Source organism: Salvelinus fontinalis, chromosome 21 (assembly GCF_029448725.1).
Source record: "Salvelinus fontinalis isolate EN_2023a chromosome 21, ASM2944872v1, whole genome shotgun sequence".
NCBI lineage: Eukaryota > Metazoa > Chordata > Actinopteri > Salmoniformes > Salmonidae > Salvelinus > Salvelinus fontinalis.
The window spans coordinates 11,734,800-11,758,685 of NC_074685.1; the positions used below are offsets into that span (position 1 = coordinate 11,734,800).

General features: G+C 44.9%; 1 protein-coding gene across 5 annotated transcripts in view; it reads left to right on the forward strand.

The window, feature by feature from the left end:
• The first annotated feature begins 6,666 nt into the window (after nucleotides 1-6,666).
• LOC129818178 (zinc finger FYVE domain-containing protein 16-like) overlaps nucleotides 6,667-23,886 on the forward strand; it is a 51,405-nt gene continuing 34,185 nt past the window's right edge. For 3 of the 5 annotated variants that reach the window (XM_055873850.1, XM_055873852.1, XM_055873854.1), the window contains exons 1-4: nucleotides 6,667-6,988; nucleotides 11,581-11,695; nucleotides 12,309-14,476; nucleotides 19,568-19,676. In XM_055873850.1, coding sequence (XP_055729825.1) covers nucleotides 11,626-11,695; nucleotides 12,309-14,476; nucleotides 19,568-19,676 — 2,347 coding nt within the window. In that variant the 5' untranslated portion in view covers nucleotides 6,667-6,988; nucleotides 11,581-11,625. The remainder of the gene's footprint in view (nucleotides 6,989-11,580; nucleotides 11,696-12,308; nucleotides 14,477-19,567; nucleotides 19,677-23,886) is intronic. The other 2 variants (XM_055873851.1, XM_055873853.1) reach the window with 1 other exon arrangement.

Sequence of the window (23,886 nt, forward strand, 5' to 3'; positions counted from 1 at the left end):
TTGGTAGCTCATTCTTTTATACATTAGCAACAAAGTTAGGTAAGTAGTAAGCTTGTGTAGCTAATAAAACAGTGTCTCTCATAGAATACTCTCCAATAGAAAAAAATGTGAGTGAAAAACTCTAACAATGTCTCACCTTGTCTTCCTATCCCAGATTAAATTGTGTGTTAGAGGGTTCTTTAAGACATTGAGGTGTCATGATTAAACACACATTACCGGTACTTAGTCTCATCCCACTTGAAGAGTTGCTAAAAAAGTTGAATGGCATCCCAGATTAATCCACTTAAAAACCCATTCCATGCACAAAACACATTTCATACCCTGTCACAACAGACAAATGGCATTTAGAACAGATTGCAACTTTACAATTCAACTACATTATCAGGTGCCGAGACATTAGAATAAACAGAGTAAAAGGAGTTAGTCTTACCACAGAGGTAGAAGCTGTCTGTCATTGATGCTGCTCTGAGGCTCTATTTATCTGGTTGAGAGTTTCAAGTGCTAACCAAGCAGAAGTTAATTATGGCTCCCCTAATCAAGGATGTGGATTGGAGGAGAGAATTAGGGGCTGACTCCTATTGCCACTATGTATTTCTGTGATATTTGTCTTTGAATTGGATTTTGCTAACTTCATATAAAGGTAATGTGTTATAATAAGGTATATTTTTAAATCATTGCTAATAGTTGTTTGTCATTTACAAATCATTATCCATACATTTGTAGATGTTACTGTAGTAAGCTAATTACTACCAAACACAACCACAAACAGACAAATATAAGAATGAGTTAAATATATGTATATTTGTTTATCTATCAACATTACGCAAAAAGCCTTACTAACAACTGTTTGCTGTCATTGAGTAAGAAGGTAATCATCCTTGCAGTAAGGATTATTGAAATTATATTGGGGTAGAACATTTTTGTGATCATAACTGCCATCATGAGTTTATTGCCTCTCAGCATTTTATAATGACAAGATTTACATCATTCGTGTCCCTGCAGTGAAAGTCTAACTTGGGATTTGCAACTCATAACACAGGGACCTGGGAGAGGCCCGAGCATGTTCCTGACAACATATCCGAGTGGCAAGTTTATTGCAGTACTGATTTCAGTATAGTGAAGGTTGGGATGACTAATATGGACAATTTACTGTGCTTCCCAGCACCGGATCTCTGTGTTACATAGTAGATCATGGAGCTTCAATAGTGTGTAGTCTACAGAAGACCGGTGTCGGATGTTCACTTTAAAGGGGCAATCTGCAGTTCAAACAATAACAAAGTGGACACCAGTAAACTGCTGAAGTAGGGGCCTGGAGAAATGCAACACTTTTTTATATGTTGTCTTAACCAACAAATTCATAGACAGAGCTATGGATGCAAGGACTGACGATCTATTATATTAAAATGATAGTTTTAACCATGTATTGAGGCTATACAGTGTTTGTTTGCAATTGCATTGTTTACAAACAAAGCCATAAAACAAGCTTATATTTTGGGTTCTGATGGGGTTAAACAGTTGAACTAAGCTCATGAGGCATTTATACAGTATGTTCTTCCAGAATCAATGGCTATATATTATGAACTTAAATGTCCAACTAATAAAATATACCCCTTTAGGTTTAGAAGAATATACAGTTTAAGTAGGAAGTTTACATACACCTTAGCCAAATACGTTTGAACTAAGTTTTTCACAATTTCTGACATTTAATCCTAGTAAAAATTCCCTGTCTTAGGTCAGTTAGGATCACCACTTTATTTTAAGAATGTGAAATGTCAGAATAATAGTAGAGAGAATTATTTATTTCAGCTTCTATTTCTTTCATCACATTCCCAGTGGGTCAGAAGTTTACATACACTCAATTACTATTTGGTAGCATTGCCTTTAAATTGTTTAACTTGGGTCAAACGTTTCGGGTAGCCTTCCACAAGCTTCCCACAATAAGTTGGGTGAAATTTGGCTCATTCGTCCTGACAGAGCTGGTGTAACTGAGTCAGGGATGTAGGCCTCCTTGCTTGCACACGCTTTTTCAGTTCTGGCCACAAATTTTCTATGGGATTGAGGTCAGGGCTTTGTGATGGCCACTCCAATACCTTGACCTTGTTGTCCTTAAGCCATTTCGCCACAACTTTGGAAGTATGCTTGGGGTCATTGTCCATTTGGAAGACCCATTTGTGACCAAGCTTTAACTTCCTGACTGATGTCTTGAGATGTTGCTTCAATATATCCACATAATTTTCTTCCCTCATGATGCCATCTATTTTGTGAAGTGCACCAGTCCCTCCTGCAGCAAAGCACCCCCACAACATGATGCTGCCACCCCCGTGTTTCACGGTTGGGATAGTGTTCTCTGTCTTGCAAGCCTCCCCCTTTTTCCTCCAAACATAACAATGGTCATTATGGCCAAACAGTTCTATTTTTGTTTCATCAGACCAGAGGACATTTCTCCAAAAAGTACGATCTTTGTCCCCATGTGCAGTTGGAAACCGTTGTCTGGACTTTTTATGTTGGGTTTGGAGCAGTGGCTTCTTCCTTGCTGAGCGGCCTTTCAGGTTAGGTCGATAACGGACTCATTTTACTGTGGATATAGATACTTTGTACCTGTTTCCTCCAGCATCTTCACAAGGTCCTTTGCTGTTGTTCTGGGATTGATTTGCACTTTTCGCACCAAAGTACATTCATCTCTAGGAGACAGAACGCATCTCCTTCCTGAGCTGTATGACGGCTGCGTGGTCCCATGGTGTTTATACTTGCGTACTATTGTTTGTACAGATGAATGTGGTACTTTCAGGCGTTTGGAAATTGCTCCCAAGGATGAACCAGACTTGTGGAGGTCTACAATTTGTTTTCTGAGGTCTTGGCTGATTTCTTTTGATTTTCCCATGATGTCAAGCAAAGAGGCACTGAGTTTGAAGGTAGGCCATGAAATACATCCACAGGTACACCTCCAATTGACTCAAATTATGTCAATAGCCTATCAGAAGCTTCTAAAGCCATGACATCATTTTCTGGAATTTTCCAAGCTGTTTAATGGCACAGTCAACTTAGTGTATGTAAACTTCTGACCCAATGGAATTGTGATACAGTGAATTATAAGTGAAATAATCTGTCTGTAAACAATTGTTAGAAAAATGACTTGTGTCATGCACAAAGTATATGTCCTAACCGACTTGCCAAAACTATAGTTTGTTAACAAGAAATTTGTGGAGTGGTTGAAAAATTTGTTTTAATGACTCCAACCTAAGTGTATGTAAACTTCTGACTTCAACAGTAACTTACTTGTACCTTCATGTACTTAATGTACCACTCTCTTACCTTATCATAATTGCCATGTTTTTGTTGTCATAGGTCACTTTAGACAACAATTATGTATATTTTAAAATCATCTTTTAAAACGTAATCTTTCCTTTCTAATTCATTAGGCAGTACAGATCTACAGTATCATTGATTGAAAAAGCTATTTGCATGTGAAAATAACCTGGGATGCATTTGTTTCCACGTCATTTCAACCCAAAGAATGCTACTGTTTGTGATGACATTGAATCAATGTGGAAAACTGATTGGATTTTTTAAAGTAATTAACGTAAGTGAATGTAGTCTTTTTTACAACCAACTTTTAACCTAAATCCAATGACATGGAGTAATGTTTTGTTGAATTCACGTTAGTTGACAGCTCATCCAAATTTTTATCAAAACTAGACGTTGAACTGACGTTTGTGCCCAGTGAGATGCTAGTTGACGAAGTACAAGATGTAAACAATAACAACATAATTTACAAGCCCAACAGCATCTTCCTTAATGGTCATGGAAGTACTGGGTGTCAGAAATACATACAGCATCACAGCACAATCTGGAGACTGGGTATTACTTTAGAACCCACCCTAATAGAGAATATTGAATGTGATCAGCTGCCATTTGAGCTGTATGCTAGAGGATACGGCCTTATATAGACACAGGTTACAACAGGTTAACAGGTTTGAAGTTGTTTGAGTAGCAGCTGCCCGGGTAACGGAGGTCACAGAGGAGATTCCTCCAGTTCAGCCCTGAAAGGAAGTGAATGCAAGTGACAGCACAGGAGTCCAAAATACATTGAGAAACACAAAGGAGTCCAAAAGTATTTCTGAATGTGTGTTATGTAGATTATTTGATAGCAGTCCATTTATTTGAGGAAAGATGGTCCTGTCTGTCCACGAATGAGTTAAAAATAAGACTAAGAATAATAGACCTAACTGATTGGATTTATATAGTGCTTTTCCAGAGCTCAAGGATCTTTACATAGTAAAACGTGAGGTAGTCTCCTTAGTTTGGCAGCTGTTGTAGTAATAGTCTTGAACACTGGGCAGCAGCTGTTTCCTCTGTGGGACACTGAATTCAACGGCTTTCACACCACGGCTGTTTAGTCCTGCAATCCACCCCACAAACAGGACTATATCTTGAGGGAATATGGCAATGGACATTAGACAGCCATAAAAGTAAACATAATATTTAATAATGTCGTAAGAAATTTGATTGTGAAATTAAAGTGATCCTTCTTTGTTGTTTCCAAACAAGATGTGGCAGCATTAGCTTACTTTGGCCTGGTTTTTCTGTAACATGGCTGTCTCTTAGCTACATTGTATAGCAATTGTAATATCACAGACAGAGTAGAGGGTGCCATAAACAGCCACTTGAGCTCCCCATGACCCCAGGCAATCCACGCAAAAGCCATCTTAGTCCGGCTCTCTGGGGCCCATAAAAAGTGACCATCACCTGTCTCACATCAGTATGTAGTGAATTTAAAACCAGACACATTCTGGCCATCACCTCCCACTCTGGGATTAAGGCGGGGATAAGGAGGCCAACGGATGCAGAGATGCAACCTCAAGTCAAAACCTGCAGTGGAGACAGCCTATAGTATAAACACATTTAAAAATAACCCCACATCTCACTCCAATACCATCTGGTCAAACAAACCACGCCAAATATAACCCAGTGATGCTAATCTGAAATATATTGGCAATAAAGTTAAAATAGCAGTGGCCTGTGAGGTCCAGCAGTTGGTGCCGCTGCTGACCCATGTATACCAGGGGGGTCGATGTGGGTTTGAATCCGACCCACTGCCCTTGTGACTTGCATTCCTGTCTTTTCTCCACTGTCCTATCTGTTAAATAAAATGACAATTTCCACTCATTAAAAAAAGGAATAGTACAAGCCAAGTGGTTAACTTTGTGGATAACATTCCATCTAATTGAGCAGTTCTCAATCAATCTTCTTTTAGATTCTTTAACAATCTTTTCATTCTTCAAATGTTTATGATACACACTGGTGGCTGAATATAAAACTATGAAACAGTACATTTAAAAAATACATTTAAATAACATTAACAGTACGGGACCAATGTGTCTGCTTAATTAGTCTTCTCATCCCATGTCATTACTTCTGGCTTTAGGATCAGTTTAGAGAGTGTAATATAATGCTTGTTAGGAAGTCACAATGATTTCACATTAGTTTGGACCACAAACTCCCCCACAGTCAATCCCTTCCCTTCCTGCTTCCTCTGGCAAAAAAAAGGATGTGCGGCCAATGTGTGCGTCCTACGTAATCAACTGTGTGACTGTGTCGTCGTCTGTGTCATTGGTGCGTTCAAGACAACTGGGAACTCAGAAATATACGAGGTCAAATCAGGACGTTAGTGATCTTCAGGTCGGGAATTCGGGGCTCTAGCAAGAGGCCCGAGTTGGAATTCCAAGTTGGATGACTTTTCAAAACGATTTTTCACAGAGTTCCCAGCAGTCTTGAACGCACTGAAGTCGGAGATTTCCGAGTTCCAAGTTGTTTTGAATGCGGCATATTTCATCGACTGACAGATTGCTATAACATATGATGTTGTTAGTTGATAGGTAAAGTACCTATCCAGGCGTTGTAAGATCTGGCAAGGTCTAAGCAGTGGAACACAACCCTTGATTTGATTAATCAGATGAGGTAGTTCAGGGCGACAACAAAATTGTGACTAACCTCTACCTGTAGCCCCTTGATCACGCATCTGACAGGGCTAAATAGATGGAAGCAGTAAGTTGGAAACACTACCTCCAACATAACAATGTAAGTGAGTGTGTGTATCAATAGTGCTGGTTTCACGTGCTTGTCGGAATTGGGCAACTGGGAATTCGTAAATCCGACATGATTGTGTTCATGCGCTATTAAAATCGGAACAATTCTTCAACCAATAGCCTAAGACTTTAGCTAGATAAATGTTTTACTAATAAAGTTAACTAGCTTGCGTAACATTGACAATGGTCATACTAGCTAAATTATACATATTGTCAGGTTTGTAATTGTCAAAAACGGATTTGCTGTCATCTTTTGGTTGAAAATGTAAAAGATCAGTGGTGGAACTTCGCAACTCGACAACTTGGCTAAGTTGATTTTCCTCACTTCCCCACTTGTAATTCTCACTAAGAGGGTCATTCAAGTGAAATTTCCCACTGGGAACTCATTCCGATAGCATGTACACTCGGCATAGGTCTGGGCTCCTTCAGCCAGGTAATGTGCTTTCCCAGTCACCCACTACCAAAGGTGACTGACTGCTTTGCCCTAAGTAAACAAATCAAAATAGGTGCGCTCACTTTAATTAAGGAACGTTGCGATTTCACCGGTCGTCACTAGCTCCCACAACCATAAACCCCGCCTATTCCTACAATTTCCATCTTAAAATGTGAACCATAACGACACTACAAACATGATGCCTAACCGTAACTTCAAATTAAGACCAAAAATCATATTTTATTTCAATAAATTTTTACGATAGCCAATGTTGACTTTGTGGCTATGGTAACCGATTGCACCGGTGTGATAGATCCAAAATGGACGCCGGAGTAAAAACTGCACTGAGCTTTAAAAACTTCAGGACTAACAAAAGGGCAAAGAGGATGCAATCAAGAGTAGACACCGCTTCTTCGTTATAACCAGAAGAATCGTAAAACGGTTGGAAGGCTAAATGATGAATCTTCCGGTAATGACACAGAAAATTGATTGTTGACTGTAAATATAGACACATTGCATTGGCTATCCGGCTAGTATTAACTAAGCTAATGTAACCTGTCTGCCCTCCGCTTTATGATATTCACGGATGATGATGCACGATAGTGATGACTTGATAACAGTGATGTGTGTTTCAGGTCATGTCAGCAGGTAGCTGACAAAATGTTTAGCTAGCTCGCTAACATTAGCTAGTGCATTTATAGCTAATGGACTAGTTAACTAACGTTATCGAACTAGCCAGCTAACATTACCTGGCTATCTAGTTAACAACTGGAATATGAATTGCTAGCTAATTGAGCAAATGATAGCCATACCACCTCTAGTTATAACCTAGGTTCTGTTTCAAACACTTAAAAGACACACCCTCAAATTAAGTGGACACTTCTGATGACGTCTGACGAGTATACACTTGCAAGGCGAGGAAGGAAGGATTTTTAAATGGGCCACACTTGGCCGGAAACTCGTCACTCGTTCATCCCGCGATGGTTGTGTTTTCAGCCACCCGTAGCTTGTGGGTGTTTTTATAAGCGCTACAGTCAATTATGAGTGTATGTCTACTTATTTTAAATATATAATTATTAATATACGCCTACTGTATGATAGCTAGCAAATTAATTACTGTCTAGCTGGAACATATTTCTACAATTTCCAAAAGATAACCAAACAAAAACATTTACCTTTTACGTAGTAGAAAAATGTCTAACTTATTTGCATTTGTTTTTACTTACACTTGTATGCTGACTTCTCCATTGATGTTGTTTTTAAGTTTTCGTGGACTTTTCTTAGCGGATGTACAATCGTAGCGAATTGAATTATGGGGAGTTTCAGGCCCCGGAGTGAACACTCGCGAAGCCAACTGGAGTGCTGAGGGGCTTACATTGCAAACTTCCCTTGCTTAGCTAATCATTTGCACCACCCTTCAAGATGGCGAAGGCGATTCCCCCAAGGGCATAAGTGGACGAGGGTGTGTCTTTTGGATTGTAGCCCTAGTATTACTATTTACCCAGTGTCATGATTAGGAAATCTTGGTCACCATGGATACTAGCAGCATAATTAGATGGCTAATAGTAAGCTAGCTAGCTGATCGTTAGTCATGATATAGCCCAAAGACCAGCAGATGGCGATATTGAGTCGTTTCATCATACGTCCAAACACATTAGCTGTGTTCGACCGCACTAACCATACTATTTGTGATGTAAATTGAGTATGTAGTATACTTATTGGTCATAGTATGGATAGTTAGTATGCCAAAAGTTCACGGATGTTGTACTACATTCTACAAAATACGAAGAATTCACTCAGAGGACACTTTCTGTACTTTTAAGGCCCATAACGCAATTCTTCAGAAAATGGGCGTGGCTTCACACCGTTTTCAGATTTGAGGAATATGGTGGAAAATATACAGTCCGACAAGAGCAGATACAAATTCATTGCTTTAACTAATTTTGACAAATGTTAAGAAAATGTTGAGCAATGTAATAAAGTAATGACTTTTCAAATAAGTTACACTACACGTTTTGTTGGCTCCGCTATCCTTACGAACCGCATATCATTACAGCAGTAGGTACTACCGGTATGTTAGCTAGCTACCTCGTTAGTTGGCTACTAATATATTAAACCAGTGTATTAACTATATGCTAACTAACTGCCAAACGTTTATTGACTTGATTATTCACGTCATCCTTAACTAAGTGGTATGGTTGTTGTATGTTCTCAATGGACATAAATTCACTCTGGCTATCTACTCCGATTTCAGAGCACTCTCGTCTGAGTGTGCCAGAGCGCAGAATAACGGATGAATTTACAAACGCTCAACACCCATTTAATATGGCCGGTGTCAGTAAACGTCTGCAGCACAGTTAGTCACCAACGCTGTGGATAACATGAAAACAGCCTAACCAGCTCTGCTATGGCGAGTAAAATGGTCAGAGTGAGGTGTTCTCTCATTTGTGTCTGGAAGTAGCTTGCCAGTTAGCTTGTGTGCTTGACTGCCTTGTGATGGTCAGAACGCTCGGATCAACCCTACTCCTCCGCCAGTGTGCGCTGTGAACGCTCCGAGAAGGGAAACGCTCAGAATTTACGAATGGACAATATGACAACGCTCTGAATTTAAGCTATGCTAACAAGCTAGCAAGTGGTTGCATAGCAAGATAATCAACTTCCGGTAGACAGGCGTAGTAGTATGCTAGTAGTATCGCTAGTATGCTCAACTGAAAGGATACCGTTCATTTACGGTATACTAAAATGAACTAATAGTTTGTATGGGTATTCAAACACAGCTATTGTCTTCAGCTGGCAATACACTTGTATCCCCCATGAACCGGTTCGTACCTAAAACATTCTCCATTCAGGCTACAAATGTGACAATTTCCTCCTTACTGTGGCAAGAAAAAGTATGTAACATTTGATCTTCATCTAGGTCACAACAATAGACAAACACTGAACGTTTGACATCCCTAGTAGTATTCATAGTAGTACAACATATGTACACAATATGCAGTGGTGGGAAAAGTACCCAATTGTCATACTTGGGTAAAAGTAAAGATACATAATAGAAAATGACTCAAATGAAAGTCACCCAGTAGAATACTATACTGAACAAAAATATAAATGCATCATCTAAAGTGTTGATCCCATGTTTCAGGAACTGAAATAAAAGATCCCAGAAATTTTCCATACGCACAAAAAGCTTATTTCTCTAAAATGTTGTGCACAAATTTGTTTGTGTCCCTTTTAGTGGGCATTTCTCCTTTGCCAAGATAATCCATCCACCTGACAGGTGTGGCATATCAAGAAGCTAACTAAACAGCATGGTCATTACACAGGAGCACCTTGTGCTGGGGACAATAGACCACTCTAAAATGTGCAGTTTTGTGAAACAACACAATGCCACAGATGTCTCATGTTTTGAGTGGGGTTTATGGTATGGGCAGGCATAAGCGTGCAATTGGCATGTTGACTGCAAGAATGTCCGCCAGAGCTGTTGCCAGAGAATGTTATGTTTATTTCTCTACCATAAGCCCTCGTTTTAGAGACATGGTATGTCCAACCGGTACATCCAACCGGCATCACAAGCGCAGACCACGTGTAACCATACCAGCCCAGGACCTCCACATCCAGCTTCTTTAACTGCAGGATCGTCTGAGACCAGCCATCCGGACAGCTGATGAAACTGATGCATATTTTTGTCTGTAATAAAGACCTTTTGTGTGGAAATACTCATTCTGGTTGGCTGGGCTGACTCTCCAGTGGGTGGGCCTATGGCCTCCCAGGCCCACACATGGCTGCATCCCTGCCCAGTCATGTGAAATCCATAGATTAGGGCCAAATGTATTTATTTAAATTGACTGATTTCCTTTTATGAGCTCTAAAATCATTGAAATTGTTGTATGTTGCATTTATATTTGTTCAGTATATTTGAGTGAGTCTAAAAGTATCTGCTTTTAAATATCAAAAGTAATAGTAAATGCTCAAATATACTTAAGTATCAAAATTATAAATATAAAAATAATAAATCATTTCGAATTATTCATATTAAGCAAACCAGAAAGCACGATTGTCTTGTTCTTTTTGGTATTTGGTATTTTATTATGATCCCCATTAGCTGTTGCAAAAGCAGTAGCTACTCTTTCTGGGGTCCACACAAAACATGAAACATGACATAGTACAGAACATTAATAGAACATAAATGTTATTTGAATTTACAGATAACCATGGGCACACTCCAACACTCAGACATCATTTACAAACAAAGCATTTGTGTTTAGTGAGTCCTCCAGATCAGAGGCAGTAGATGACCAGGGATGTTCTCTTGATAAGTGCGCGAATTGGACCATTTTCCTGTCCTGCTAAGCATTTGAAAATAATATATTTTCTTTTGGAATGTAGTGGACTAAAGGTTGCCAAAAATGTAAAAAATACAGAAACCACCAAAAAACTCCTTCAAATTATGTATAAATATAAAGTGGATAGTGTCCTGGTCACGTAGTTGAATAAATGGCGTATAATTCATAATTGGTGTCTTTGTTGCTATGATTTCAACATTTGTATACATCTGCAATGACTAGCTGGCTGTTTTCTCACATTAAGGGTTGCCCTAGTCACATATCCACACCAAATAGTTGGTGCAATACACATAAAGCATTGTAAAATTCCTTTATGTGTCCTTAAACTGATGAGGTTGCTGTAAACTTGTGGCAGACTTGTTTATTGTGACACCCTATGGGGCTATTCTTTCCCTTGGTATCTTCCCTAATAGTAGATCTTGAATTAGATTTCTCCATAAACATGGAGAGCAGGGGTCAGAGTCTGAAGTACACAATAACACATAGCTGGAGAACATTGAGATGCTAACTGTTTGGTCAACAATTTATATGTTATTAATTCATCAACCTGTCTGGGGAGTGGAAACTGTGGAGGAAGGCTTCGGTTTATACCTAAGCTATACCTAACTAATTACAACATTTTTACACTGACTTGGAAACTGAAATGTTGATTGAAATGGATTCGTCCAGTCCACATAAGACCAATAGATAACAATACTTTATTTTGTTCTACTTTCAGGAGGTGAAGTAGTGAGTGGAGCCTCTCTCCCGCCAACAGCCTAGCATGGACAACTTCTTCAAGGCTGCTGTATGTGACCTGGACAAGCTTCTGGATGACTTTGAGCTCAATACAGGTTAGACGTGGTTACTATGAAAACCCCCATTGATAGCATGTATTTATTTGTATTTTCTGTATGTGGGTTGGGAGGGTGTGGTGTTAAAGCTGCAATATGTAACTTTTTGGACGACCTGACCAACGTTACTTAGAAATGTGAGTTATAGATATGTCATTCACATTGAAAGCAAGTCTAAGAAGCGGTAGATCTGTTCTATGTGCGCTATTTCTATGCTTCCCGTTCTAAAGTTTTGTTTTTGCGTCTTTTACTTTGGGTTTTGTACACCAGCTTCAAACAGCTGAAAATACAATATTTCTGGGTATTGAAAATATATTTCACAGCGGTTTAGATGGTACAATGATTCTCTACGCTAAACATGGCTTGTTTTGTCACATGAACTGAAATAAGGCGAACTATTAGAATTTTAACAACCAGGAAATGGTGGAGCGAATTCTGCATATTGCACCTTTAACTGAAAAATGAATATTGTTTTTAAACTAGTTGATACTTGTGCATGTGGTGCACATTGTACTTTGTAGTTGCTAACTTTAAACGTGTTGCTCACATATTCTGCTGAGATATTAACAACAGAATTGTTTAACGGATAATTCTCTCTTTCCCTCCCGACCAGATGAGCACAACTACAGATCAGTCTCTTTGTCACCTCCCGCGTATCCCGGCCACTCTCTGGGACCCCAGGGTTTCCTTCCGGAAACCTCCACAGTTCCAGTTCCACACTCTCTCTTTGACCTAAACTCCCTGCACTATGGCACTGCCCCCAGCTGCCCCGACTGTCCCAGCCCCAGTCCTGGGGATTGCGAGGCCAAGGGACGGCCTCTCACGGGGGTTGACCTGCTCTCCTCTGTGGACGGCCGGGGGGCTGCTAAGAGCTGTGCGCCACCCTTCCCCAAGCGGGCCCTGAAGCCTGTGTGTGACCTGGTCAGTGACACAGGCTCAGCTCACCTCCTCCTCCGGGTCAACAGCCACGACGCCTTCACTGAGCTGGATGTGGTGGAGAGACGGCTGGAGGAGCTTCTGGTGGACTTCACCAGCCCCGTGGTGGCGCTGCCTGAGGACTCCTCAGCAGGTCTGGTTCCCGGCCGTGGGAGGACTGAGGGGAGGGAGGGTCTTGCCGGGGGAGGGGAGGGGCTGCTGGGGCTGGACTCTGGTGGTTACTCTGCCTCTCTCAGTCTGCTGGATGTGATTCTCCCTGCTGCTGTGCAGAGGGCCCCCTCACTGAGGAACTCTGAGTCTGGAGAGACAGAGGAAGAGAGAGACAGAGAGGGAGAGGCGACAGAGGTGGCCTTCGTCAACCAACACCTGAAAATCACACCAGCCCACCAGGACCAGGCTAGTGTCCCACCTGTTGCCATAGACACCAAGAAAGAGGACACTCCCACGTGTGATATCGACACAGAGGCCAGGGAGGAGGGTGAGGGGTCTTTGGAGCCCTCTGAGCTGACTGAAGCAGAAAGCTCTGGGAGCTGCACTGGACAGGAACATAACCCTGAGGAAGTCAGTGGTGGTGTGGCCGAGAGCCCATCAGCAGAGACAGATCTTTCGCTGTCCTGCCTGCCCATAGGCGTGTCCATGTGTGGGGCCCTGGTGGCCTCCAAGAACCCTGAGGAAGCCATGGGAGGGGGGGAAGGGGAGGTTGGCCTAACTGAGACCTTAGAGGCAGAGTCCCTGTCTGCTTTTGAAGTCCAGGAGGAAGTTACTCTCCCAGAGAACCCTGAGACTGTGGGGGACTGTACCAACCCTGATGCTGCCCCTGACAACAAACCTGTCCAGTCACCTAACACACAGAGCCCAGAGACAACCACCATGCCTTTCCTCCTGGCAGTCTCGGCTCCCGCCGTCTCCCAGCGGCCACTGGAGGTCAGCTTCTCCCTAGTGGAAAAGCAGCCAGTCCCAGGGGCTCCACAGCGCCCAGCCTCCCCTCCCTCAGAGCCCAGCCCCAACCCAATGGACCCACCTGCGTTTGGGTTTGAGTACCTGCCGGAGAGCGACCAGGCCAGGCTGCTGGTGACAGATGAGGAGCTGGACGCCTTCCTCCGGGGGGAGACCCAGGGCCAGGAGGACCACGGGGTCCCTGACTGCGGGAGGCCCAAGGAGAACCTCCAGGATGAGGGCTTCTCCGAGCTCAACGGGAATCTGGAGGAGCGGCTTGTGGAGGAGGAGCTGCGGAGCTGCAGCCGGAGCCTAGGGGAGGGGCTGGAGAGGCTGGCCTCCCGGGAGAGTGACAGGACCTTGTCTGCAGAGGGGAACGTAGGTCGAGCTCTCTCCGCTCCCTCCCAGGACCCCCCCAGCCCCAGCCACAAAGACGCCAGCCCCTGTAGTCCCAGTAACCTCGCACCACCCTACTACGGAGGGGCCCGACCCAAACAGCTGCACTGTCAAGCACCCAGAGCACCTCCAGCAGCGGGGGAGGACCAAGGGCCCAGTAGCCCCACAGACCGCACTGACACTGGGGAAGAGGTGGACCAGAGCCCCTCTCCTCCCAGCCCCAACCCTGCTGAGGACCCCTCTAACCAAGGTGTACCCTGTCCAGGTTACTCCCCACCTGAGCGCTATGTGAGCAGTGTGGGGTACGACGAACTGTCGGAGCCCCCACCCTACCCTGGCGAGCCTGCTGGAGAGGGGAGCGGGTCCTCAGAGGGGAGGGAGGTGGAGGATGAAGATGGGCTGGGGTGCAAGCAGCCCCCCTGGGTGCCGGATTCAGAGGCACCCAACTGTATGAACTGCTGGCAGAAGTTCACCTTCACCAGGAGGAGGCACCACTGCCGGGCCTGTGGGAAGGTACGTACCTAAATCTGGCCATGAAGGGACTTTCCTTACCTTCATTTCTAGGGTCATCTTTTGCACTGTTGTTGATAACATATTTGGTGTTTTGAAGATATTCATTTTATTGACATTAGGTGTTAGTAGCTAAATATACTTTTACATAGTAACACATAATAAAGAGCTCTAACATACACTGAACTAAAATATAAATGCAACATGCAGTTCCACACTCTCTCCTTGACCTAAACTCCCTGTACTATGACACTGCCCCCAGCTTCCCGACTGCCCCAGCCCCAGTCCTGGTCCCATGTTTCTTGAGATTAAATAAAAGATCCCAGAAATGTTTTATACACACAAAAAGCTTGGTGCACAAATTTGTTTGCATTTCTCCTTTGCAAGATAATCCATCCACCTGACAGGCATGGCATATCAAGAAGCTGATTAAACATGATCATTACACAGGTGCACCTTGTGCTGGGGACAATGAAAGTCCACTCTAAAATGTGCAGTTTTGTCAAACAACACATTGCCACAGTTGTCTCAAGGTTTGAGTGGGGGTTATGGCATGGGCGGGCATAAGCTATGGACAACGAACACAATTGCATTTTATCAATGGCAATTTGAATGCACATAGATACCGTGACAAGTGCCTGAGGCCCATTGTCGTGCCATTCATCTGCCGCCATCACCTCAAATTTCAGCATGATAATGCAAAGCCCCATGTCGGAAGGATCTGTACACAATTACTGGGAGCTGAAAATGTCCCTGTTCTTCCATGGCCTGCATAGTCACCAGACATGTCACCCATTGAGCATGTTTGGCATGCTCTGGATCGACGTGTACAACAGTGTGTTCCAGTTCCCGCCAATATCCAGCAACTTCGCACAGCCATTGAAGAGGAGTGGGACAACGCATTTCCACTGCTCTGGAGTCCAATGGTGGTGAGCTTTACACCACTCCAGCCGACGCTTGCCATTGCGCATAGTCATCTTTGGCTTGTGTCCGGCTGCTTGGCCATTGAAACCCAATTCATGAAGCTCCCAACGAACAGTTCTTGTGCTGATGTTGCTTCCAGAGGCAGTTGGAACTCGGTAGTGAGTGTTGCAACCGAGGACAGACAATTTTACGAGCTTCAGCACTCGGCGGTCCCGTTCTATGAGCTTGTGTGGCCGATCCACAACAACCAGGATCGTGGTGTTACCCTGTGAAGGAGGAAGATCCGTGAGGAAATCCACCGATAGGTGCGACCACGGCCGTTGTGGAACGGGTAAGGGCTGTAACTTCCCTCTGGGCAGGTGCCTAGGGGCCTTGCACTGGGCGCACACCGAGCAGGAGGAAACATAAACCCTCACGTCCTTGGCCAAGGTGGACCACCAGTACTTCCCAGTAAGAAAACGCACCGTCCGACCGATGCCATTATGACCAGAGGAGGGTGACGTGTGGGCCCAATAGATCAAATGGTCGCGGACAGCAGACGGAACGTACAGACGCCCAGCTGGACACTGGGGAGGAGTGGGCTCTGTACGTAACGCCCGCTCAATGTCCGCGTCCAGCTCCCACACCACCGGTGCCACCAGGCAAGAGGCCGGAAGTATGGGAGTGTGATCCATGGACCGCTCCTCTGTGTCATACATCCGGGACAGTGCATCTGCCTCAGCGTTCTGGGAACCTGGTCTGTTAGACAGGGTGAAAACAAAACGGGTAAAGAACATGGCCCACCTTGCCTGGCGAGGGTTCAGTCTCCTCGCCGCCCGGATGTACTCCAGATTGCGGTGGTGAGTCCAGATGAGCAAAGGGTGTTTAGCCTCCTCAAGCCAATGTCTCCACACCTTCAGAGCCTTGACAACAGCCAACAGCTCCCGGTCCCCCACATCCTAGTTCCGCTCCGCCGGGCTGAGCCTTCGAAATGAAAGCACAGGGGCGGAACTTTGGTGGCGTACCCGAGCGCTGAGAGAGCACGGCTCCTATCCCAGCCTTGGACGCGTCCACCTCCACTATGAACGCCAAAGAGGGATCTGGATGAGCCAGCACGGGAGCCGAGGTAAACAGAGCCTTCAGGTGACCAAAAGCTCTGTCCGCCTCAGCCGACCACTGCAGTCGCACCGGTCCCCCCTTCAGCAGTGAGGTAATGGGAACCGCTACCTGACCAAACCCTAGAAACCGCTGAACTTCCTTTACCATGATGGGAGTCGGCCAATTACGCACGGCTGAAATGCCTTGAAGTGGAAATGCGGTACCCTAGGAAGGAGAAAGAACAGACTGTTGGAAGAACAGACATTTCTCATCCTTGACGTACAGGTCATGCTCCAACAGTCAACCAAGCACCCTGCGCTCCAGGGACACATGCTCGGCGTGTGTAGCGGAGTATATCAGAATGTCGTCGATATACACCACCACACCCTGCCAATACAGGTCTCGGAAAATCTTGTCTACAAATGCCTGGAAGACTGACGGAGAATTCATCAACCCGTACGGCATGACGAGGTACTCATAGTGCCCTGAGGTTGTACTAAATGCCGTCTTCCACTCGTCCTCCTCCTGGATATGCACCAGGTTGTAAGCGCTCCTGAGATCCAATTTTGTGAAGTAGCGCATTGACTCTATCGCACTGGCTATGAGAGGCAGCGGTTAGCTGTACCTCACAGTGATTTGGTTGATACCTCGATAGTCAATGCACAGGCGCAGACCTCCCTCCTTCTTCTTCACAAAAACTTGAGGAGGCAGGTGAAGTGGAGGGCCGAATGTACCCCTGCCCCAGGGATTCGGAGACATATGTTTCCATAGCCGCCGTCTCCTCCTGTGACAGAGGATACACGTAACTCCTGGGAAGTGCTGCGTCTACCAGGAGATTTATCGCACAATCCCCCCGTCGATGTGGTGGTAATTGAGTCGCCTTCTTCTTACAGAAGGCGAGAGCCAAATCGGCATATGGTGGAGACCTGGTCTGGACTTTCCACCGTAGTAGCACCGACGGAAACCCCTAAACACCTCCCGAGCACTTTCGTGACCACCCTTTGAGAGCCCTCGGTTGCCACGAAATAGTGGTGTCATGACAGGCCAACCAGGGTATGCCCAGCACCACGGGAAACACAGGAGAATCAATAAGGAAAAAACGAATTCTCTCCTTGTGACCCTCCTGCGTAACCATGCCCAGTGGAGCGGTGGCCTCCCTAATTAGCCCTGACCCTAATGGTCGACTATCTAGGGCGTGCACAGGGAAGGGCATATCCACAGGAATTATGGGGATCCCTAAACTATGGGCAAATGCTCTGTCAATCAAATTCCCAGCTGCGCCTGAATCTACGAGCGCATTATTCTGGGAATGCGGGGAAAACTTAGGAAAATGTATAAATAAAATCATGTGAGCAACAGGGAGCTCTGAGTGAGCCTGGTGCCGACTCACCTGGGGTGACACGAGTGCTCTGCCTGCTGTCTCGACTTCCAGAGGAACCTCCCCAGCACCGACCAGCAGTGTGCCCTCTGCAGCCACAGATGGTACAGGGAACGGCCCCTCGCCCTAAGCGCAGCACCTCCCAGCTCCATGGGCGTCGGAGCGGTGGTGCTGGGGGATGGTACTGACAGGCCCCGATCCAGACGTCCGCGGGTAGCCAGCAGGTTATCCAGCCGGATGGACAGGTCCACCAGCTGGTCAAACGTCAGAGTGGTATCCCTGCAGGCCAACTCCCCGACGGACATCCTCGCGCAGACTGCACCGGTAGTGATCGATCAGGGCCCTGTCGTTCCATCCCGCGCTTGTGGCCAGGGTCCGGAAGTCCAATGCGAACTCCTGTGCGCTCCTCGTCCCCTGCCTCAAGTGGAACAGACGTTCACCCGCCGCTCTACCCTCAGGGTGGTCGAAAACGGGTGGTTGAGAACTGTCCGAAAGCGACGGGTGAACTCTGCGTAATGGTCCAACACCGCTTCTCCTTCCCCCCATACGGCGTTGGCCCACTCCAGGGCTTTCCCTGAGAGACAGGAGACGAGGGCGGACACGCTCTCACGTCCCGAAGGAGCCGGGTGGACGGTCGCCAGGTAGAGTTCCAGCTGGAGTAGGAATCCCTAGCATCCGGCAGCTGTCCCATCATACTCCGGGTGAAGGAGGGGTGAACGGTGGTGGCTGTTATAGTGGTGCCTGGGAGGCGCTGGCAGAACTACTCTTCTCTCCCATTGGTCCATCGTCTGCAGCACGTGATCCATGGCGGTGCCGAGATGTTGCAACATGGTCGCATGCTGCTGGACGCGCTCCAAGACCGCCAAAGGGGTGTTGTCTGCTCCTGCTGACTCCATTTAGAGGTGCGTATTTCTGTAATGGCCTGGGTGTAGCTGGTGCAGAGGAGTCAGGCGCAGGACAGCAGAGATGAGTAATAAAAGTAACTTTACTCAAAATTACCAAATACATGTAGAAATACCAAGCCCACACAAAAGGACCAAAATACATAAAAGAAACACGCACAAAAACCATGGGGAAAACAGAGGATTAAATATTGAACATGTAATTGGGGAATTGAAACCAGGTGCGTAAAACAAAGACAAAACAAATGGAAAATGAAAAGTGGATCGGCGATGGCTAGAAGGCCGGTGACGTCGACCGCCGAACGCCGCCCGAACAAGGAGAGGGACTGACTTCGGGAGAAGTCGTGACAAAACCAACAGTCTTAGGTTGCTATTATGAAAATAAAATTCAACAATGTAAGTAATGTTTTCATTTCGACTTTTGCTTTCGAAAGCAGCTCAAACATAGAACATGTATGAATGAACTATAGCCATTGAATTCTACCATGCTGATATACCGTACTTTATAGGGAAATAATGCACGCTCTAGAATGCTCTTCAAGCCAATCAGATATAAGTATTCAACAATGCCATGATACTGTATAAAGAGGACTAGTCTAATGTAATTTACAACCTCCTTCTCTTCTTAATTGCTGCACAATCAATTATATAAATTATTCCTTAATTTACTGCTTTTCTTTATGCTAGGGCAAGACATGGGTCACACACTTAACATTGCATGAATAACTTCATGTAGATTGCGTGTACGTATAGTGGTGTGTTGCAGTAGTGTTTGTCTCCTGCCTGATGGTTGTCCTACCACCCGTGACGCAGGTGTACTGTGCCATCTGCTGCAACAGGAGATGCAAGCTCAAGTACCTGGACAAGGAGGCCCGGGTGTGTGTCGTCTGCTTCGAGACCATACACAGAAGTAAGACCCAAGGTTTGAGTGTGTTTTCGTCTAGAAGATCATACATATGTTTAAGAATGTATGTGTTGTCTGATATTATACACTGAGGTGTGTGTGTGTGTGCGCACATTCATTTTCTTCCAAGATACTAATCACACACCACCATCCGATGTGTGCACCTCAGGTGACTGCTCTGAATGACTCTGTATTGTCAGGCTCCTTTTCTCAGAATAACATGAACAAAGACTCTGATGTCTGAAGAACACAGTCTTCACAGCCTGGTGTCTGTTGCTGTAGTGTAGTTAATAGGCCTCAGCTCTGCTCAGCCTTGGGCGCTTAAGGGAGCTCTGTTGTCAGTGAATGATGCAGGGAAAGGAACCCAGTTGTTGTTGACTCTGAACTGCTAGCCCTATAAGGTGACTTTCATTCATCTTTAAACTGTTTCAACTTGGAGTTGTCATTAACAGACCATGTCTGGAGTTGTCATTAACAGACCATGTCTGGAGTTGTCATTAACAGACCATGTCTGGAGTTGTCATTAACAGACCATGTCTGGAGTTGTCATTAACAGACATGGTCTGTTACATGCTGACCACACCGCTCGCGTCACATGCGTGAGAGTTACAAAAATATATTTAAACATACATGTTATTCAATTATTGCACCCACACTGCTCGCGCGCGCCAACGAGAGTCTGCCTTGCCAAGCACTAAAATAGAAGTCCGTTCTATTTGTGATGCTGAACTCGGTGCAGGTCCTGCCTCTCCCATCTCCTCATTGGTTATACCCACGTGGGTGATTGAAAGATGAACTGAGTTTGGTCGGTCATCGTGGTAACTACGAAAGTTAAATGCCAATCGTCATATAAAGTCCAAAGATGAAAAAGCCTGGAAGGAGGAGAGATGACTAGAAACGATTCGGTTAACCGTTTTATGTGTGAATAAATTGTTGGCGTAGAGGACCTTGTGCATTTCAGGTAAAATAACAACTCTACGTTTATATCCCAGGACAAATTAGCTAGCAACTGCAAGCTAGCTAGCTAAATTGCCATAAATGTTTAATGCTTTCGACCTGTACCTGACCTGGCCAGGGATCTTCAGTGAAGTTACATGTGCATTGTAATCTCAAGGCTAAAACGGCTACCTTGTATCAGAGAGCCTAGTGCCTAAAGTGCTTTCTTACACAGCCTGCGTGAAAGTGTTCACTTTGTTTGAGTGTGTGTGTGTGGGACTGCGTAAAAACTTAAGACCAGGTTGTGTAAGAGTATGTGTGATTGCGTTTTCTTGTGTGTGTGTGTGTGTGTGTGTGCGCGCGCCCCTGTCTCTCTGTGTGTTTGCTTTCTCCAATCTCCTGTCGTCTCCTGCCCTCCTGCTCTCCTGAACAACGACTCTAGCCTTCACTGGGAGACTGAGCTGCTATAGAAACAAAATGGCTAGAACCTCCATCCCCATTGAAAACAATGCTTTTCTATGTGCTCGCAGATCACTACTAACCAGTGATATACGTTGCTCTGTGCTGTTATTGGTGAGTGGAGATAAATGATGAGGAATAGAAAAGCGTTTTTGTTCTTTGCATTCCTTCTCTATGGTTCTGCTTCCCTGGTCAGGTGATGAAGGACTTTATCCTCTCCAGAGACAGAGCTGAGGTTAGAGTCAGGACAACATGACTGGTGCAGAGAGGATGGGGAGAGAGAGAGGAGCGGGAGAGAGAGGATGGGGGGAGAGAGAGGATGGGGGGAGAGAGAGGAGGGGGAGAGAGAGCTAAGTAGTTATGGCTGAGAGGAGTCAGGACGTTGGTGTGTGTCCTTGACTGTGAGTGTGGGACTGGAGCCACCTGACGCAGTGCTGTGTGATGCGCGCACACACACACACACACACACAGCACCTTGACTCCCTTTCTGGCACAGTCACACATACTCCGAGCTTCTCTGCGGTCCAGGGACAGACTGGTGTGACTATTCTATTCTCGGCTCCTTGTCTGCTGTGTGAGTGTGGTAGAGATTGCGTGTGAAGGAGAGAGGGGGCCGTCTACTTTGCTTGGGCCTGTGAGTGCTGGGACAGAGTGATGTGATCCTCCCTCCCTCCCTCCATTGCTCTCATCAGTATGGGGAGCAGCCTGTGCGGCTCTCAGTACACCCCCCTGCCTGCCTGGAGTCTGTGGCTAACGCAGCTAACAGCCCAGTGGGGCTAACCGAGCTAGCTTCAGTCACTAGCATTTACTGTAACAAGGCTAATATAGTTAGCTTCAGCTAATACAGACAATTTACATTCAGCTAACTGGGGCTAGCGTCAGTAAGGCTAAGTAAGTTAGCGTGACCAAGGGGGCTGTCTTAGCTGGGAGTTTGGAGATGTGAAGACGAGGAAAAGGTAAGATGGGAACGGACTTTTGTAAAAGAGAAAGAGAAGCTTGATGCTCTAGCTCATACTGGTTTACCTGTTACCATCTCATTCTCTCTCATACTGGTTTATCTGTTACTATCTCATTCTCTCTCATACTGGTTTATCTGTTACCATCTCATTCTCTCTCATACTGGTTTATCTGTTACCATCTCTTTCTCTCTCATACTGGTTTATCTGTTACTATCTCATTCTCTCTCATACTGGTTTATCTGTTACCATCTCATTCTCTCTCATACTGGTTTATCTGTTACCATCTCATTCTCTCATACTGGTTTATCTGTTACGATCTCATTCTCTCTCATACTGGTTTATCTGTTACCATCTCATTCTCTCTCATACTGGTTTATCTGTTACCATCTCATTCTCTCTCATACTGGTTTATCTGTTACCATCTCATTCTCTCTCATACTGGTTTATCTGTTACCATCTCATTCTCTCTCATACTGGTTTATCTGTTACCATCTCATTCTCTCATACTGGTTTATCTGTCACCATCTCATTCTCTCATACTGGTTTATCTGTTACCATCTCATTCGCTCTCATACTGGTTTATCTGTTACCATCTCATTCTCTCATACTGGTTTATCTGTTACCATCTCGTTCTCTCATACTGGTTTATCTGTCACCATCTCATTCTCTCTCATACTGGTTTATCTGTTACCATCTCATTCTCTCTCATACTGGTTTATCTGTCACCATCTCATTCTCTCTCATACTGGTTTATCTGTCACCATCTCATTCTCTCTCATACTGGTTTATCTGTTACCATCTCATTCTCTCTCATACTGGTTTATCTGTTACATCTCATTCTCTCATACTGGTTTATCTGTTACCATCTCATTCTCTGTTTGTTGCTGTGGTGCGAAACATGGAGAACTTGCTGCATGATGTCTCACACACACACACACACACACACACACACACACACACACACACACACACACACAGACACAGACACAGACACAGACACAGACACAGACACAGACACAGCATGTATGCTGCTAGCGTACACACACGCATAAACATAAACACACACACTGAATGTATTTCAGGTCATGTCTGTGTTTATCTGTATGGGCTTGTTGAGTCTGCTCCCAGCTTGGTGAAGAACACTGACTGCTGGCGTTGTTATGCTGTGTCATTCTGTCTGTCTGAGATCAAGGTGAAACTCTTCAACTCTCTCCTCTGTCTCTCTCTTTGTTGTAAGTAGTGCTCTTTTATAGTGTGTGTGTGTGTGTGTGTATTCCAATATGTAGGTGTGTGTGTGACTTCGTGTTCCAGTGTTTGTGTGTGTGTTCCAGTGTATGTGTGTGTTCCCTGTGTGTGTTTGTGTGTTGTACAGGTAGCCTGACAGACTGTTAGCTCGGGCCAGTCCAACCAGGTTGATAAAGATCATATGACGTTACATCACTATAATGCAGTCCAGAGCCCAGTCAGCACTTCTCTCCTCCCCCCATTAGGTCATCACTCACTTTCCTTGAATCAACTCCTCTACTTTTTTTATTGCCCTCTCTCTCTATATTTCACCCTCTCTCTCTCTTTCTCTATATTTAACCCTCTCTCTCTCTTTCTCTCTTTCTATATTTCACCCTCTCTCTCTCTTTCTCTCTCTTTATATTTCACCCTCTCTCTCTTTCTCTCTCTATATTACACCCTCTCTCTATATATATATCTCACCCTCTCTCTATATATACATATCTCACCCTCTCTGTCTATATTTCACCCTCTCTCTCTATACACACATCTCACCCTCTCTCTCTTCATATTTCACTCTCTCTTTCTCTCTCTACATTTCACCCTCTCTCTCTATATATATTTCACCCTCTCTCTCTCTTTTTCTCTCT